Here is a 16,475-nt window from a genome sequence, read left to right on the forward strand (position 1 = left end):
GATGCTGACATCGGGGAGGGGTCCGCACCACCGTTTTGGCACAGATCCATCAAACTTCAACCAGACGGATACGTGTTGTTTTAGATCTCTCAGTACATGCTTAGGCGGAGGAGAGTAAAAGGCAATCATCGCGGTAGAAGAGAGCCCTACAGGGATGGATAGCTTTTCTGACGGGCTCGGCTTGGCACGAGATGATTGCCAGGATCGCAGCCGGGAGAAGAATCGCATTTTCGAACAGATAGATGTAAGTGTCATGTTTCTTTTCAATTGATACCATTGCTAACTTCATAGTTGAGATGGTGTCGGAATTGATCCGTGGTCGGGATGAGATGGGATGAGATGAGATAGACAGACCAGTGAGGCTCGTTTCTTTGCGCACTGGCTGTTGTTGCTGATTTCAAAGGAGAAGACATGGCGAATTTATGGGCATTGGAGAGCTTCGCTGCACTGCGGTAAGTTATACCCAATTCACTTTGGTTTTACCGCACCACTTACAAGTGGCCAGTGTCCTTATTGCAACCATAGTTCGTTGTATTGTTGTCTCAGTAAGTTCCAAACAATAGTCTTCCGTATTAGCAAACTGCTCATTTGTAGCCAGTCGCAACCGTAGTTCGCTGTTCTGCTGCCTTCGGTAAGTCACGCTACATATGCTTCGATCTTGGCCAATCACTTACTCGTAATCAGTCGCAACCGTGTTGAATGTACGGAAGGATGTTCCTATTGTGGAGTAACTGCTAATATGGTTAGGTGGTTGTCGTACCCAATGGAGTTGTGCCTTGTTGTCATATACCCATTGAGAGGTTTACAATGTAAGTTTCCTTGTGGCTCATCGATGGCCATATGCTGAGCAATCTTGTCGATTTTGGTAGTATTACCAAACCATTCCTGAGGGTTCGAAGCAGGGTCTCGCAGACGTAAGTCTCTCAGACGTAAGTCTCTGAGCCGAAGCTCCGAGGTTTTTATGTAGATGCTAACATAACTTGCAGCCTCACCCGATTTTTTACTTTGACTGTAGTCATTTTTTGATACCCGATTTCGGCAGGTTGGGGTGTGGCCTGCCATTCTTTTCTGAGATAATTGATCTGATACGCTATATAGCAAACAGAGAAGAAAAGTCAAGTCATAACAACGGCCCCCCACCGTTGCAAAAAAATTGGTTTCCTCTATGCAAAATTGTATGTGTGATGTTGTCATGGATGGATGCCTACGCACAGCCACGTCGTACCATGGATAGCACACGTTCACTCCCATGGTACGTGGCTACAACGCCATTATAAATACTCCTCCTCGCCCAATTTTTGCCAGAAACTATATTACTGACGGTTTTGTTCATATTCACACCGTCCGCTCACATACTTGAACCACTTCAAGCCGGCTACCAGACCGACACGAAACTCTATCGTATATTGTCAAGCATGTTCCCCTTTTTCCAATTACCCTGGGAGTTACGAAATCTAATTTACGACTACTATGTCCGCTGCGATGGCGGCTACGTGTACGATGTGGAAACGCGGAAACTTCGGCGAGCTGATGGAGGCCCTGTTTTTAATGCACTAACCTTGACATGCCGACAAGCTGCGTCCGAGCTTGAAGGATTGGCTTTCCAAGTGAACACGATCACATTTTCGGCGGCCTACACGGAGTCATTGCGTGATCAAGCGCTTTTGCATCACTATGTGATTCGTGACTGCAGCACTTTAAGAAGATATCTGCTCAGCGCGATTCGTTCCATGCTGTTTACGACCGAGATGCTCGAACTGACGAAAGAGACCTACCCCCAATTCGCAGAGCAGGTCGCATCTTGGGGAAAAACCGGGAGAAACATGGGAAACATGGAAAGCATCCACACTCGGGAACTCCGCTCGAGAACTTGGAAACACATTCGTACTCGGGAATTCTGGGCGATAACTTGGCACAATATCTGTCCTTGGAGATCCCGGTCCCTCGACCGGGAAGAGTACCGGCTTTGGCCTAACTTTGAAGACGACAGTGAAGCACGATCTATTTGGAGCGACTTTCAGATGTTCATATTGCAGCTTATGACGAAACATCCAGCCTTCAACGATGCAGTAAAGAGCCTGCGCCCACCCTACAATGTTCCTAGCAGGTATCTAGATCTAGTGCGACATCAAAATTCATACCTCGAACCCTGGCGCATCATCGAAATGGCTGAGCTCAAGCGCCTGGCAGATATTGTAGGAGTTTCCCAAAGGGTATACAAGTGCCATCCAAAGACAACATTAAGGTACTCTGCAGCTGCTCTGGCGCTTCAATTCTTCAATTCATGTACCGAGAAGGTCCGCAATTCGGTTCGTAAGATCGTTCTCATCGAAGACGAGATGTCAGTAGGACAGTCCCATACTCACGGTCGCGGCTTTATTTCACTCTGCCAGAAAAACAAAAAACTTCACGTCGAACGCCGCGTAAATCTCTGGAAGACCGTATTTGCACCCAGTTCGAGCATCCAACATAGATACCTTCACGAATGGTGGCGGGGAGTTGACTCTATGCAAAACGACCGTCTCCAGGCCTCAGAGGTCTCACAGTTAGTCGGGAATTGGATGGTCGAGGCTTTGGCATTGCCTTCGCTCGGAATGCCTGAGGGCTCATTTACTCTTGTCTTAGATGGAGACCCTATACCCGAACACACCTCTAAAGTCTTCCGCATAGTGCAACGAGACGCCGCTTGGCAAGCTGCTGTTGACTTATGTTATTCTCGAGGTCTAGTATCGAAACCTTCTTGGGCACAAAGTGGATTCGACTGCCGCTTTATTTTTGAAGGATTTCCCAAAGTAATGGAGACACTTTCCACTACTAGCTGTCTCATTAGATGTAACTTCGACCTTGGTGAACCTTACGACGTCGAAGCTATAATTGAAAACCACCGTGACCTGGATTGTAATGGATGGCATAGCCAATGGTTCAACCATAGTCCGTCCGAATTCCAGACGGAACCACCGCTGCCGCCATGGCACGAGCTTTGGTGGCTACGCGGTTTACCTTTGTAATTAGTTTGCCCGAGCTACCTGGTCCGAAGAACTTTGGTATTCCTTTCTAAGAAACGGAGCCTTTATCGGATTTGGTTTTTATTCGTTTTCGCAGTACAACACAAATATCATCTCATCAGTCTCCCCGTTGTTTTCGATCTCCTCAAAAGAACTGACATCGTGTTGATTCAATGGCGCTCACCCAACACAGCATGGTTCGTCGGGTTTAATCCAATTATGCCAAGGATTTACTGCATCGCCAATACACCAGCAGCCAGATGCTCAGATCCCAGTGCCATGACACGGTGCAAGCCAATCAAGAGATTGATTTCTGAGATGAATTAGCTCCGCTGCAACAACTGTGAACCTATGTACGAAATCTACTAGTTGTGCAGATGATTCTAGAAAATCCCGACGTCTTGGCCGAACACACCTCTTCGTCCAGCCCATGAAAGTGACCTGGGTCAACAGCCGGCTCATGTTAGCACGAAGCGCTGGTATACAAGCATCACGATCTAATTGATTCAGACCTTCTGGCGGAGAGTTTCTAAAATGACACCTTCAGTTTCCATAGCGTACGATCTCTATCAAGATAGGCCTCCAGTCATCCCGTAAGCCTCAAGCTGTGTATCACGGGCACGATGCACACATAGAAGGTCAAAGGCGTAGCCCATGATATCTTGTTTGGAGAGGAAATAGGCTCTTGATAATCTGCACAACTTCTTAGTAAGGTCCTTATCTATACTGTAGCAAGATTGGATATCGCTGTTTACAGGTCGAGGGGCGACTCGGAATCAAGGGAGACAATAGCCGAAAAACAATCGCTGCAATAGAGTTCGCTGGATATGAACCATCCATGCCGAACAGCAACACCAAGTTGCACCCGCCACCTGATCATATGCTAGTAGATTACGGTATTTAAAATTATTCTCTCTACGTATGAATTGAGCGACTATTTTCGCTCGCACTTTGAAATGCAATATAAACGCTATCAGACCGGTGCGAGGAAGAAGTTAGAAAGTGATCTGGTGTTTTGAAAGAGGAAATGTATATAAAATCCTGTTTATTTTGAGGTGTGGGTGTAGAGTTTGTTCACCACAATCATCTGTAAGTGTGATGCTACAATAATTACGTACGTACTAGTAGTAGTAACACGTGCGTTGCGCCACATCGGCTGCAACAGCTCGAAACGCCAAATCTACGCAAAGCTGTTTCTTCCCAAAACAAAGCGCCAACCACCATACGTCAAACGCACAATGTGGTCTGAGGGATTTCCAGGTTTCGAGCAAGTCAGCACTGACGGCAGCTCTCTCGGCAATGGAAAGAAGAAGGCTGCAGCTGGTGTTGGTGTTTACTTCGGGCCCAACGACCCAAGGTGCGAAAGCATCAGCACATCTCAACACGCTATGCGCACTGCATCATGCCTCACTACTGACTAGACGATGCGTAGAAATTATGGCGAACCCTTGGGCTCGGGTCCCCAAACTAACCAACGCGCTGAGCTCAAAGCTGTCTTGAAAGCCTTGCAAACGATACCCACCACACAGAATCTCCTCATTGAAACAGACTCAACATACACTATCTTGTGTGTGACAGAATGGTATTATAAATGGGAATGGAAAAGTTGGAGGAAGGTCAAAGGCGAGCCGCTGAAGAATCTAGAGTTGAATCAAACCGAGCGTTCGTCTCTTGGAACAGCGCAAGGCGATAGGCAGCGCAACGTATTTTCGTTGGGTCAAGGGTCATGCAGGCAATCCAGGCAACGAAGCAGCTGACAAGCTGGCTGGAGCAGGAGCAAGGTACGGTTCACGAGTGTTCTACGTCCCACCAGACCCATCTCTCAACACATGTGACATAGGCGCGAATACGTACGACTTTACGGCGAACCTGAGGAGGAGGAGAGGGGGCCGCGATGTACCTTGCGCGAGGCTCCGTTCGGTTGGAAGGTGGTGCGACACCCAGATGGAACCGAGACCCTCGAGCCGAATCCACAAGACGCGAATAATTACGAGAAAAGGCAGAAGGCGGCGAGAAAAAGAGAAGCTGAGCGGATAAAGGTTTCCAAATTTAAACGTAGAAGAGGAGGAAGCGCAGCGCAGCGTATGGCTATTAGAACCGCCAGAGCAGCAGAAGCGGCCAAAGCGGCCGAAGCAGCGGATGCATTCCTCGCGGAAATGGACCCAGATCTGACTTCAGACGTTGCGGCACAAAGTGCATAGTTGGTAAGGGATTCGATCACATCGTCATGATTGACAGCAGAAGCCAACATCTTCGAAGTCAACAAACCAAGAAGCGCCAAACGTCTTCTCACCCACACATCACCCTTCTCCAGCCACCGATGCATTCGTATCAAGGTACCAGAACCTGGCTCTGGTCTCCATATCGCTGCGGTTACAGCTTCACCCGCAAGGATGTGCTAGCGCGCGATCCGGCACCACAGCTTCAGGGTGATGGTAGTACATTCGTAGCATATCCTCAATCCAGACCCAGGAGTCGGACTCGGCATATTGGCGTGATGATAGAAGAACTCGAATAGAACATGGAATGGGATATATCCCTATTGGCACGTACATGACGGCCTTTTCCTTTTTGCTCACGGGCTCGCCTTTCAGCGCCTCGAATTTCATATGCAGAACCCATGCTTAGCTAGAATAACCAAGAAGGTTCGATATCAGTAGTTTTCAAATGTCACTTTTTTGCTGTTAGTAGTATAAATAACATCATGGCCGATCCAATTGATAAGGCGGGTGATATAACATAAAAGCAACCAATACATTCAAACAAAAAAGGGAATCACATTGCTGTTCTTGATGTAATCTATCCCATAGTTCTATGCCTCTAACAAGCTCTTGACTTCCTTAACCAGCAGCCGATCCTCAGCATCCTTTGCCTGGACATTACCCATGGTACCTGCCGCATCCATGACTCTCCACAAATCTCTCAGCTCGCCATTCATATCAGCGCCATATACTAACCACCCAACACTAATCACGCTCATCTTCTTATTGTCGTTCCACTCCTCCTCGGTACTTATGTTTTCGAGCAGCGAAGCGAGAAGCTCGACCTGCTCGGACTCTTCAAGTTCCGTCTCCCCGGGCAGGGAGTGTGAGGGGTTGGCGCTATACTTCTTCATCCGCACCTGGTGGTTGGAAGAAGTGATATTCATTGCTAGATTAAGGGCCGAGGCTTTGAGTGCGGGATATTTCTCATCGAGAAGAGCGGTCGTCAAGATGGAAATGAGATTTGACGAAAGCGGCTGTGAGAGAAGGTGCGGTACGAAGAGTTGTGAACTGAAGAGGTTGCACGCTAGGTGCAGTGTGGTGAGCCGGAGGGGATATGGTGCGCTATCACCCAGTTTGTCAACATGGTCGAGTAGATGGTGTACTGTCGCTGGTGTACCCGTTGCGCCTTTATGCTCCTCTGCGAAAAAGCCGGCGACACGAGCGTCAGTGAGCGCTATCCTAAGCAGGTCCAACGCAGTAAATAGGAGCTCAGTCGGAAGCACCGAGGTGATTTTTCTCAAGAAATCCGCAAACTTTGGGAGTTCGGTCAAGGGTGCTTCAATCGCTCCGGACTTCTCACGGGCTTGGATAAAAGCGACAATAGATGACACTGCAGGATCGTTTCCGGCATCTCCCATCTTCGCAACCAACTTCTCCAATGGCGGTACCTTTGTAAATCTGATAGGTCTTTGGTTCTGTCGCATGAGCAAAGGTGTGCTCTTGTCCAGATGTGGGTGAGGCGGAAATGCTGAATTGAGCAACATCTCTATATTGCTACGCAGCTGCCTTGGATCGGCTCCACTCCACTCATCTCGTTGTTCTCCCTTCAGATATGTAATAAATGTTGGAGTCGCGCGTACGTTAGGATATCGGGTACTAATCGAGCTGTCGGCGTGGCTAAAATCGATCTTGATGAACACACACTTCATCCCTGCTTCCGCTGCGAGTTGGTCGTATGGCTGATACATAATCTTGCAAGGAGCGCATGTAGAGCTAGTGAAGAAGATGATGGCGCAGCGATCCTTGGCGAGGCCAAGTAAGCGATCTACGTCCCTAAGTGATGTAACATTATTGACTTTGCCCGTGTTCATTTCTAGTTCAGTCATGCTGCCGGAAGAAGCTCCGTTTGCTATTCCATTCGACGCACTCGCACTTGATGGTTGTACTTGACCCGCATGGGGCGTAGGTGCCTGTACAATTGGTCGCATGGCGGCATCAATCTGCGGTTTGAGCATTTGCCCAAAGGGCGTGTTGAGAACGGTTTGTGGGAGAGAGGTGATATGATCCGGTATTCCCTTGCCAACAAGGAACATTGCAAAATCGTTTGAGAAGTTGTTGCAGTTATGTGCGAATAGATCGTATGACTGGAAAACATCAGCACTTGCTCATGGCATGGTGTTTGGAGTTTACTTACTTCGGGTGTGTATATCTTTTTCAGAGATTCTAGGTACTCTAGAATCACCTCCATTGGAAGCGCAGTCTGTCCCAGCTTAATAACCTCCATCGGCCGGCCGTGGTGAGTCGCTCCCGCTCTACATGTCTGCACTCCTTGTCCGAAGTAGTATTCTATGCCACCAAAGACGATAGACGTGTGGTATACAGCATCAATTTGTATTCCAAGAAACTGGCGAGACATGCTCTTCGCCAGACCCTAAATCCGTTAGTACCGTTGCTCTCTGAAAGACGTCTATGAGAGCGCTCTCCATTGGAGACTTACTTGAGATAGGTCGTACACGTAGAGTTCCACGTCCATGATAGAAATCACACGTAGCCAACTCTATCCGTCGCACAATACTACTCTGTTGTTTAGGAAGTTTCTTTGATTTCACAGTATGGTACAAGATCAGCGCAAGCCTAGAATCTTTAAGCTTTACGCGTTGGTGTGTCGATGTTGTGGGCCTTGTAGGCCTTGTAGGCGGAAGCGGTGACGTAAAAGAACATTCCCGAAAGTCCCACGCGGGCGATCGCTACGCGCACCGCCACATCTCTTCTCGCCACATCGCGCTAGCACCTGACCGTGCTGTCGGCAAAAGCCGAATCGTGGGGAAAGTCATAACGCATAATGCAACGACGTGAGCCCTGCGTCATAAGAAAGTTGCAGCCGATACAGATAGTAGGTTGTCTCAAGATCTTTCGCCGCCACTCTCAATGCCACTACTGGGTGGTCTGGTCCGTATAGGCCTTTTCGGCTAAACCACCTCGAAGCCAGTAGTTTGCGGGTGAGCAACGACTCAGGCCTTTCTACAGCGCATTGCTTGGGAGACTACTGTCGCAAAGAAGAGCGGTGTAGTAGCGAATGCAAACTGCCTTTTACATATCTTTCGAAATATGGAGGGTTTAATTAATTCCATGGTGTGTACTCACAAGCATGAATACCGGGGCTAATCCAAAATATCAACTACCGGCTTTCCGCCGGCGATAATAATGGAGAGTCAAGGAGAGTCAACGATACTAATCGTTTTCGCAATCGCACCATAAATTTTCTCCCTAGTGGTTGCATTAGGAAAGCGATGTATTGTAAGATCCTCAACTGGTATACAACTTCACTACAATCACAGTCTAGTCGTCATCTATCATCTCGCTAAAAACAGTTCAACAATCCAGAGTGACGATTGCCGCGCTACTCCAAGGAACATCAACCCTAATCACACCATCTTCACTTGCTTTTACGTTTTCTCCACGAGTGACATTGTTCAACCGAACAGGCTTTCCCTCATCCAGCTCATAGTTGTAGCTGTAGCCATCCCAAGTAATGCCCGTAATTGCATCACTTCCATTTGCAATCAATCTTTGCACCTGGGCCTTGCCTTCGGAGCAACCAGGTAGCTTCAATTCGTATTCTTCGACGGGTCGCGGGAATGGAGTTGTGTAGTTATTGTCAGTTGTATTGTAAGTGTGTAGGTCTATGAGTAGGATGCGAGCCAAAGTGTTGTTGATGTAAGCCGCATACTGGGTAGAGAACTCAGAAGATGAGTCGAGGTGAGAGACACTTAAATGATCTGAGGGTAGTTCTCGATGCATGAACGCTGCGACAGCCACGCTTCCATAATATGGCGGCTTCGTTCCTTTGGTTGTTAGATTTGTTTCGATAGGCTGCCATGCTTGATAGCTTTGGATTTGCCGTCAGTCGGAAATTGAAAAATAAGTGGTGGGAACAATATACTTACCGATAGTTGGCCCCTTGATGCATATGTGAGCGGGATATGTTATGTGATGCGAGGTACAAATTCCAGTCAATGCCCCACAACGCTGCTCCAAAAATGTTGCTCAAACCCGGTCGTCCTTGTCTGGCGAGCGAGTTGTGCTCACCCATGATAATAGGAATGTCTGGAGCCGGCGCATTTTCTGATTCTCTGATTCCTCTCGACAGGTTGAATTGAGCCTCTGCCTTTACTTTAACGTTCGTGTGGTTCATCAATGTGCCTTGCAGCGTGATTCCAGGAGAGGTAGACACGCCCATGTAGTGATGCAAAGTAACTATGCCTATGTCATCATCCTTGTTGATACCTTCTCTCCATGCTTTGACAGCATTCAGAGTGGCTATGTCCACAGCTGTAGGGCCTGCGAAGCTCGGTCCCATGAACTTAACACCAGCGAGTTCCGGACATGCTACTTTAACAATATCTTTAATGGCCTTAGTTCCATTCAACCATTCAGAAACGTAATCCGCTTCGGTGTAGTTGCGGGGTCGGTGGCCAGCAAGATTGAAAAGATCGGGCTCGTTGCCATACTCCCAGTACAAAAGATTGCTCCCGATTGCCTTGCAAGCATATGAGGCGGAATGAAAAGTGCCAGCTCTCTCGGCACTAGAATTGGCGGCCATATTGAGACCATGAGCATATTTTATACCCTTAGGCATAGTCTGGTAGGACTCGAAATAGGACGGTCCAAACGTGATGATGGTTGGGTAGTCGGCCGAGAGCTCTGGTTGAATGATACCAATTATGTTGGTCTTTTGCGATTCATCGAAAACCGCCCAGTCCCTAAGTCCTCAGTTAGAGTAGTGTCTTTTTGTGTATGCAAAAAGCATATAATTACTGTGTATTTCCTCCCACTCGAACATATGGCATGGAGCCTTGTAACTTGCCCAAGTTACTCAAAAGGTTTCCGGTGAAATTATTTGGATTTGATAGGTTACCTGGCAGTAAAGTGTAAGTACTGAGCTTTAGCAGTAGGATTTGTGATTCAAAATACCAGCAAAATCGGGCCATGATGAAAACTCGAATGAGAAAGAAACGAATGAATCCAGAGGAATGCCGGCATTTTGGGGGCTTGAGTGTTGAATAGCAATCGATTTAGGTCTTGAAGGTATACGAGCAGCCTCTACTTCCACGAGCGTCACAAGGCATGACAGTAGCAAAGAACGATTGTTGGTGAAGAACATTTTGCCTACTGGATACGATACTTGTGATACGGAATTATCCCCTGCCACTTATCAACGCCTTCGGCGATTGAATATTGACCGCATCGTGCCGCGGCCTTTGCACGACGCGTTACTTGTCCCGTGACTTATGACCCATCTGAACGATCTACACGTGGTGTGGGGAAGATGACAGGGATAATGACGAGCTGAAAGGCGGGGTAAAACATAATCTTGGAGGCGGAGGAACAAGAAGTTAGTGCATTCGCGCCATTAATAGGGCCAGCCCCCACTTCCCGACTCTCGTTGCGGACCATTATTTCGGCACCATGCTTCCTATTCTTATTGAAGCTGCCTGGTTGTTCGTCATACCGAGGTTAAATCCTTGTCTTTCGTGTAGGACGGCATTTGATAGCAAACATCGCTTAGATATTTCACAAGAATTTGATTGAGCGTTATGTCAGCTGAGTTGCAGCCTAAGATATACCGTGTAGACGAAAGATGGTACTGATAGCCCGAAGTCAATGATGAATGGCTCCTGGCTGCGAGCAGCTAGAGATGTTGGTGCTCATCATGTTGTGAAGGACCAACCCATATAAGAAGGAGAAGTTTACGTAGCATTTTGTGTAGCATAGATCTGATGAATGATAACAGGAAGTCTTTGAGCCAATTAGATCGCGTTATTTTCTCGCGAAGGAGAAGCTGTCGGGAGTGATGGTACGTGCTATGCAGCGGAAGCTGCATGAAGCGCGCGCCGCACTTTATACTACGAGAAAACACGCCAAAGGGCGTGTAAACACAGACTTTGCGGTTCCATGTCTCTTTACTGAACTCGTCCAACGTAAGAATTCGAAAAAACAATTAGGCATTTTTTAGTAAGCATAAAGGGAAAGCATAGCAATATTACTCCTCAATAAGATCGTCAATGCATCTTGCTGACAATCAAGTATCTTGCGATTGCCGCCTTCGCTAACCTCACATAAGCAATATATAACCTCCTCGTTGTGTGACCACACCTACGAATGCCCAGCCTCGATGCAGTCGTGCGTTCCCCGCGTAGTTACATGCGTCACCCTATCTATAACACAATCGTCTTTCGTTTAGCCCAAAATCTTGCGCATGACGATAGGGCAGATATAATTTCTCTCGAGCTAATTCTAGAAACTTGTCTGACTCCTCGACCGCCGAATAGTGAATGGATAATAGCAAGAATGCTTTGATGCACATGTTCGTTACGAGCGGCTCACGGGAACAAGCTCACCGATCAAAGCATGATTTAAATGGAGCAATGCTGTGCAGGTATCCCCAACATATCATTTCTGGCTCTATCGTTGGTTGTTGCATCTGCACCATGTATTTACTGAAGTGCTTGTGCAGCTTGCAAAAGGTGCATCATGTGAACGCTCTGCAGTAATTTGTCCCTTTGAGGCAAATGGACGATAACGAACAAGAAGATATTTGGCAGATCTCCCTCTTTATAAGTCGTATCCTCAATGGTTGTCCTACCCTTCTGATCTTCTTGTTTCCCTTCCAATCACTTCTCTTCATATCCTTCATACCACTTGTTTGAATGAGAAAACTGTAGCTTCACCATGTCGCTACTTTCTACTCCAAACATCGGTGTCGCCTTTGGCGTTGCCGCGCTCTTTTTCGTGATCCGCTATCTGCTGGTGAAGAGACATCAGCTACCTCTTCCTCCAGGTCCCAGAGGCCTCCCGATCCTGGGTAATATCAAGGACATGCCTAAGGTCAACGACGTCGAATGGATGCATTGGCTCAAACACAAGGACACCTATGGTCCGATCAGCTCTGTCTCTGTTCTCGGCCAAACGTTTATAATTGTCAATGATGCAGACATCGCACTGAAGCTCTTGAAGGACCGCGCACCAAACTACTCTGCAAGGCCGAAACAGGTCTTTAGTGGTGAGATGTACATCTAACCGAATCCGAATTGATATTCTTTCGTGGAAGCTAATACGAACAGGGTGGGCTGGAAGAATATGTTGGCCATGCTGCAGCCTGGTGCCGAATTTAGACAGCAACGTCGCAACCTTGCTAAGATTGCCGGATCGACTACCTCTATTGCAGCATTTGATCGTATACAAAATGAAGAGGCAGCACATTTCTTGCTCAATCTCTTGGATAGCCCCGAGAATTTGTTCGATCATATCAGAAAAGAAGCTGGCGCGGTGATATTGAGAATCACTTATGGGTACACACCCAACGCGCGAGGTCCGGACCCACTCGTTGATATGGCGGAACAAGCGATGACCGACATTGGGATTGCAGGTGTGCCAGGAAAGTGGACCGTTGATCTACTACCGTTCTGTAAGCGAAAAACACGGGTTGTTGGAATACTTTCTCAGTTCTGACACTCCCCTAGTACGCTACCTCCCCGACTGGTGTCCAGGCACCGGCTTCAAAGATGTAGCCCGAGAAATGAGAAAGAATTTCTTCCGCAGCGCTGAACAGCCCTACAATTGGGTCAAGGAACAGATGCGAAACAAGAAAGCAAAAACGTCCTTCTTATCCCAGGCCATTGAGTTTCTTGGCACAGAGGCTTCGATGGAGGATGTTCATAGATGGTCCGCAGTCTCCATGTACTTGGGTGGCTCTGACACAACAGTATCGGCCATTATGGACTTCTTTCTAGCCATGGCTATCTTCCCAGATGTACAGAAGAAGGCACAGGAGGAGCTGGACCGTGTGATCGGTGGTGATCGATTGCCGACTATAAGCGATAAAGCTAGCTTACCGTATATTGAAGCCATGGTCAAGGAGACCCATCGTTGGCACCCTGTTGCACCGATGGCTTTGCCCCATTGCCCCTTAGAAGAGGATAGCATCAACGGGTATAGGATTCCGAAAGGGGCCCTCATCATGACTAATATCTGGTATGTTCCTCACCTCTTACTTTATACTGGTTTCTTTCTTATCTTATATATCATAGGTGGTTCACCCACGACCCTGCCACATACGCAGACCCAATGAGCTTCCGGCCCGAACGCTTCATAGAAACTCCAACCCATACCGCCGAACCCGATCCACGAAACTGGACATTCGGTTACGGCCGTCGTGTCTGCCCCGGTCGCTATATCGCCGACAATGCGCTATTCACAACCATCGCGCAATCGCTAGCAGTGTTCAGTATTGAGAAGCTCGTTGAGAATGGGAGGACAGTAGAGCCGAGAATTGAGTTCAAGCCTGGTATTGTTAGTCATCCAGTTCCATATCGTCTTAGCATTAAACCAAGGAACGAGAGGTGCCGTGAGTTGATTGAGAAAGCTGAACAACTCTACCCATGGGGTGAGAGTGATGCACAGACACTGGAGAGTATGAACTAGGAAAGGGTCATGGCATGTACATGGTGCAAGCTGAAGACGAATGATAGTAAGAAATTGTATCCATGTGTTACGTTGTATAAGCGTGGTGATGGCGTCTGCAGCTGATGTTGGACATACTCGTTGAGGTCGTGCATCAGGGTTGGCGTAAGATTTGGGATGGGGCTCACTGAATAAAGACAGCCACGATCCTCAGTGAATACAGCATCATGTGTCGGATGGAAGAAAAGTCACAACAAGACAAAAATATGTTTGCCTGAACCTAGACCCCAAGCCAATTCATCGGCTTGACGCATCGCGGATCTAAGGCGCGTCATCAAAATATAAGATGACGGACAGGTATTGATCTTGCTTCCCTGTCCACACTTGCCAACGGAAGGATAACTAGTTGGCAAGCTCTAGCATAATTTGGAAGCGGAATGAGATGACCGAAGTCAAGTCAAAAACTCTCCACTCATGGTCTGCCACACTCGTCTTGAGTATTGCAAGGCACTTGAGATAAGAGTAAAGCCCTCAAAAGTCTCTCTATTGTGGACTCCTATGAAGTTATAGACTGAACGTCGTCTCGTCAATGTAAAGCCTTTCTGTTTCAAACTCCATAGTCCACAATAGAGAATGTACAACATCCAAAGACATTGTACCATGTACCAACACCACAAGTAGACACTTGGCCCGGGCGGTGGCCAGGTCTGGTCGTGCTCATTTTGCCAGAATTTCTTCTTCGCAAAAAAAAGCTTCTCGCAATGCGGCTGGCGCCAGACTGCGAAAGGTGTCAGAACATGGAGCGATTGTGACAGGTGTGGTGGTTACATCCATGTTCACTGGTCGCTCTAAGAATCAATAGCCATTCGATCAGCTTGATCGCAAGGCTTGTGATCCCTTCACCGCATTCCGTCCTCTGACCAAAGTCGGAGGTCGCCGCTACGGGAAGTGAGGAAACCGAACACCTAACGGTTTGCCGGTTCCTCGGCGGTTGTTCTGTGCAGTCCAAGTACGCTCAAAACGAAATAGTTTACGTGTCCGTATGGTTCCAGATGGGCCGTGGTTCCAGATAAGAGCTAGGTAGCGTTGACATGATTGCATTTCTAACAAGACATTCGGTTGGTGTGCAATGCAGTCACTCCGAACTCTTTGCGGGATATCTCCCGAGTTTGATGCTCTAGCGTGAACGGAAGATGAGCTAGGCCTAAACGTTCAGGGTTGAGACTTGTGGAGGTTCGCATCATGCATCTGGAGATCTAACCAGAGAATGATGCTACACCTTATCGATATGGAATCCATTGGTCTTCAGACCATGGGTCCCGGACGCAATAAATGGCGCATCAACAGGACGAAGCGGATAGGATCGATATGCCGAGGTCGAGCTTGGTAGGTAGAAATGATTGAAAGTCTCGTCAACGGATAGAGCAAAGGAAAGACGGTGGCTCCGAAGGCTCCGAAGGCTAGAGAAACGGAGATGTATGGAAGTAGGAGGGACGTAGGTGCGTTGCGAGATTTTATATCGTCATGTAGATGTGGGTGGCTGGGCAAAGTAGCCGGAAGCGAGGATTTTGGCGTCGGTCCGTGCAATCGCGTCATCGAAACGATCAGGGCCCATGTTCATACTGACCATACAACGAGATTCTTCCAACTAACAGAGCACAATGGTAAGATGGCTACGACCGACCTTGTAGTATCCTATGCGCGTACTAACCAATTCAAAGCCACCAAAGCGCCGCGGACCGCCGTCCAAGGCGCCTGTCAAACGGCCATCGAAGCTCGCCAAAGAAAACGGCCTGACTGCAGAGCAAGAAGCTGAAATACGCGAGGCATTTGGCTTGTTTGCCGTTTCGCATCCTGACCACGAAGACTCAAAAGAAGGCGTACTAAAGAGAGGCGATGTGCGAAGGTGCCTTATGTAGGTGACACTTGAATGCGCCTGAGTGTATTACGCGCTGACTGACGACGGTGAAGTTCTCTCAACCTCGCACCGGACAAATCGGAAGTGCCATCCATTCTCTCTACAATCGATCCCCTCAACACCGGCTTCGTTAGTTTCGTACCTTTCCTGTCATACGCCGCAATCGCAATACATTCCAAGGACCAAGGGTCTGACGAGGACGACGACGATGAAGAGGATGAATACCGAGAGGAGAGTAATGCAGAAGAGGTCAAAGCAGCATATCGACTGTTTACGCACGGTACTGCAGGACCTATTACACTGGCGCACCTTAGAAGGGTTTCCAAGGAGTTGAGAGAAGACGTGCCAGATGACGTCTTGAAGGATATGATTCTTGAGGCGAATGGCGGGGTTAGGGCTCAGGGTAAGGACGCTGGTGGTGTCAGTCTTGAGGATTTTGAAAGTGTGATGAAGAGAGCTGGGCTATCCTTTGGATGAGAGACGATGATGCAAGGAACGAAAACACGATAGCATGGAGTTTTACATGCAGGCACGGATACGTCGAAGGAAATCTCGAGCTGCGGTATTCCAAAGCATTGGATCTACAAAAGACAGTCGGTGGAAAGCTGGAATGTTGCGCGCATCCTGTGCTGCCAAGCACATGTTGGTACTGGGCACGACGGGCCACGATGCAATTCCACACTCGTGAAATCTAGGCCAGAGTCGCCTTATCAACGCAAAGCATGTTTCAGTGGGAAGGGAGGGGAGTGTTGGGTAGAAGGAATGTAGCCATTAACGCAACAACAATGCCGGAGAAAGGAGTAAAGGAACGAATAGAGTTTGGGCACTACAATCTTGTAGATGCAAAGAGGTTGGTTCTTTGTATGTTGAACCATACTCAATCGA

At 48.0% G+C, this 16,475-nt stretch overlaps 5 protein-coding genes across 5 annotated transcripts; 3 read left to right on the top strand and 2 right to left on the bottom strand.

Moving 5' to 3' along the window:
• Positions 1-1,415: 1,415 nt before the first annotated feature.
• Positions 1,416-3,008, top strand: COCCADRAFT_98462 (uncharacterized protein; the record flags this gene model as incomplete). The annotated part of the gene is made up of 2 exons (XM_007714976.1): positions 1,416-1,884; positions 1,984-3,008. The coding sequence occupies 2 exons, from the start codon at positions 1,416-1,418 to the stop codon at positions 3,006-3,008; spliced, it is 1,494 nt and encodes a 497-aa protein (XP_007713166.1).
• Positions 3,009-5,817: 2,809 nt separating this feature from the next.
• On the bottom strand, positions 5,818-7,742 carry COCCADRAFT_98483 (uncharacterized protein; the record flags this gene model as incomplete). The annotated part of the gene is made up of 3 exons (XM_007714977.1): positions 5,818-7,353; positions 7,404-7,640; positions 7,707-7,742. 3 exons carry the CDS (start codon positions 7,740-7,742, stop codon positions 5,818-5,820), a joined length of 1,809 nt encoding a protein of 602 aa, XP_007713167.1.
• An 839-nt stretch (positions 7,743-8,581) lies between these two features.
• Positions 8,582-10,373, bottom strand: COCCADRAFT_26969 (glycoside hydrolase family 79 protein; the record flags this gene model as incomplete). Its single annotated transcript, XM_007714969.1, has 4 exons — positions 8,582-9,098; positions 9,157-9,972; positions 10,028-10,127; positions 10,184-10,373. The coding sequence occupies 4 exons, from the start codon at positions 10,371-10,373 to the stop codon at positions 8,582-8,584; spliced, it is 1,623 nt and encodes a 540-aa protein (XP_007713159.1).
• A 1,568-nt stretch (positions 10,374-11,941) lies between these two features.
• On the top strand, positions 11,942-13,693 carry COCCADRAFT_98534 (uncharacterized protein; the record flags this gene model as incomplete). Its single annotated transcript, XM_007714978.1, has 4 exons — positions 11,942-12,279; positions 12,334-12,677; positions 12,733-13,243; positions 13,300-13,693. The coding sequence occupies 4 exons, from the start codon at positions 11,942-11,944 to the stop codon at positions 13,691-13,693; spliced, it is 1,587 nt and encodes a 528-aa protein (XP_007713168.1).
• A 1,676-nt stretch (positions 13,694-15,369) lies between these two features.
• COCCADRAFT_98459 (uncharacterized protein) lies at positions 15,370-16,067 on the top strand (the record flags this gene model as incomplete). Its single annotated transcript, XM_007714979.1, has 2 exons — positions 15,370-15,587; positions 15,644-16,067. 2 exons carry the CDS (start codon positions 15,370-15,372, stop codon positions 16,065-16,067), a joined length of 642 nt encoding a protein of 213 aa, XP_007713169.1.
• Between the last annotated feature and the right edge of the window lie 408 nt (positions 16,068-16,475).

Source organism: Bipolaris zeicola, assembly GCF_000523435.1.
Source record: "Bipolaris zeicola 26-R-13 unplaced genomic scaffold scaffold_94, whole genome shotgun sequence".
Taxonomy (NCBI): domain Eukaryota; kingdom Fungi; phylum Ascomycota; class Dothideomycetes; order Pleosporales; family Pleosporaceae; genus Bipolaris; species Bipolaris zeicola.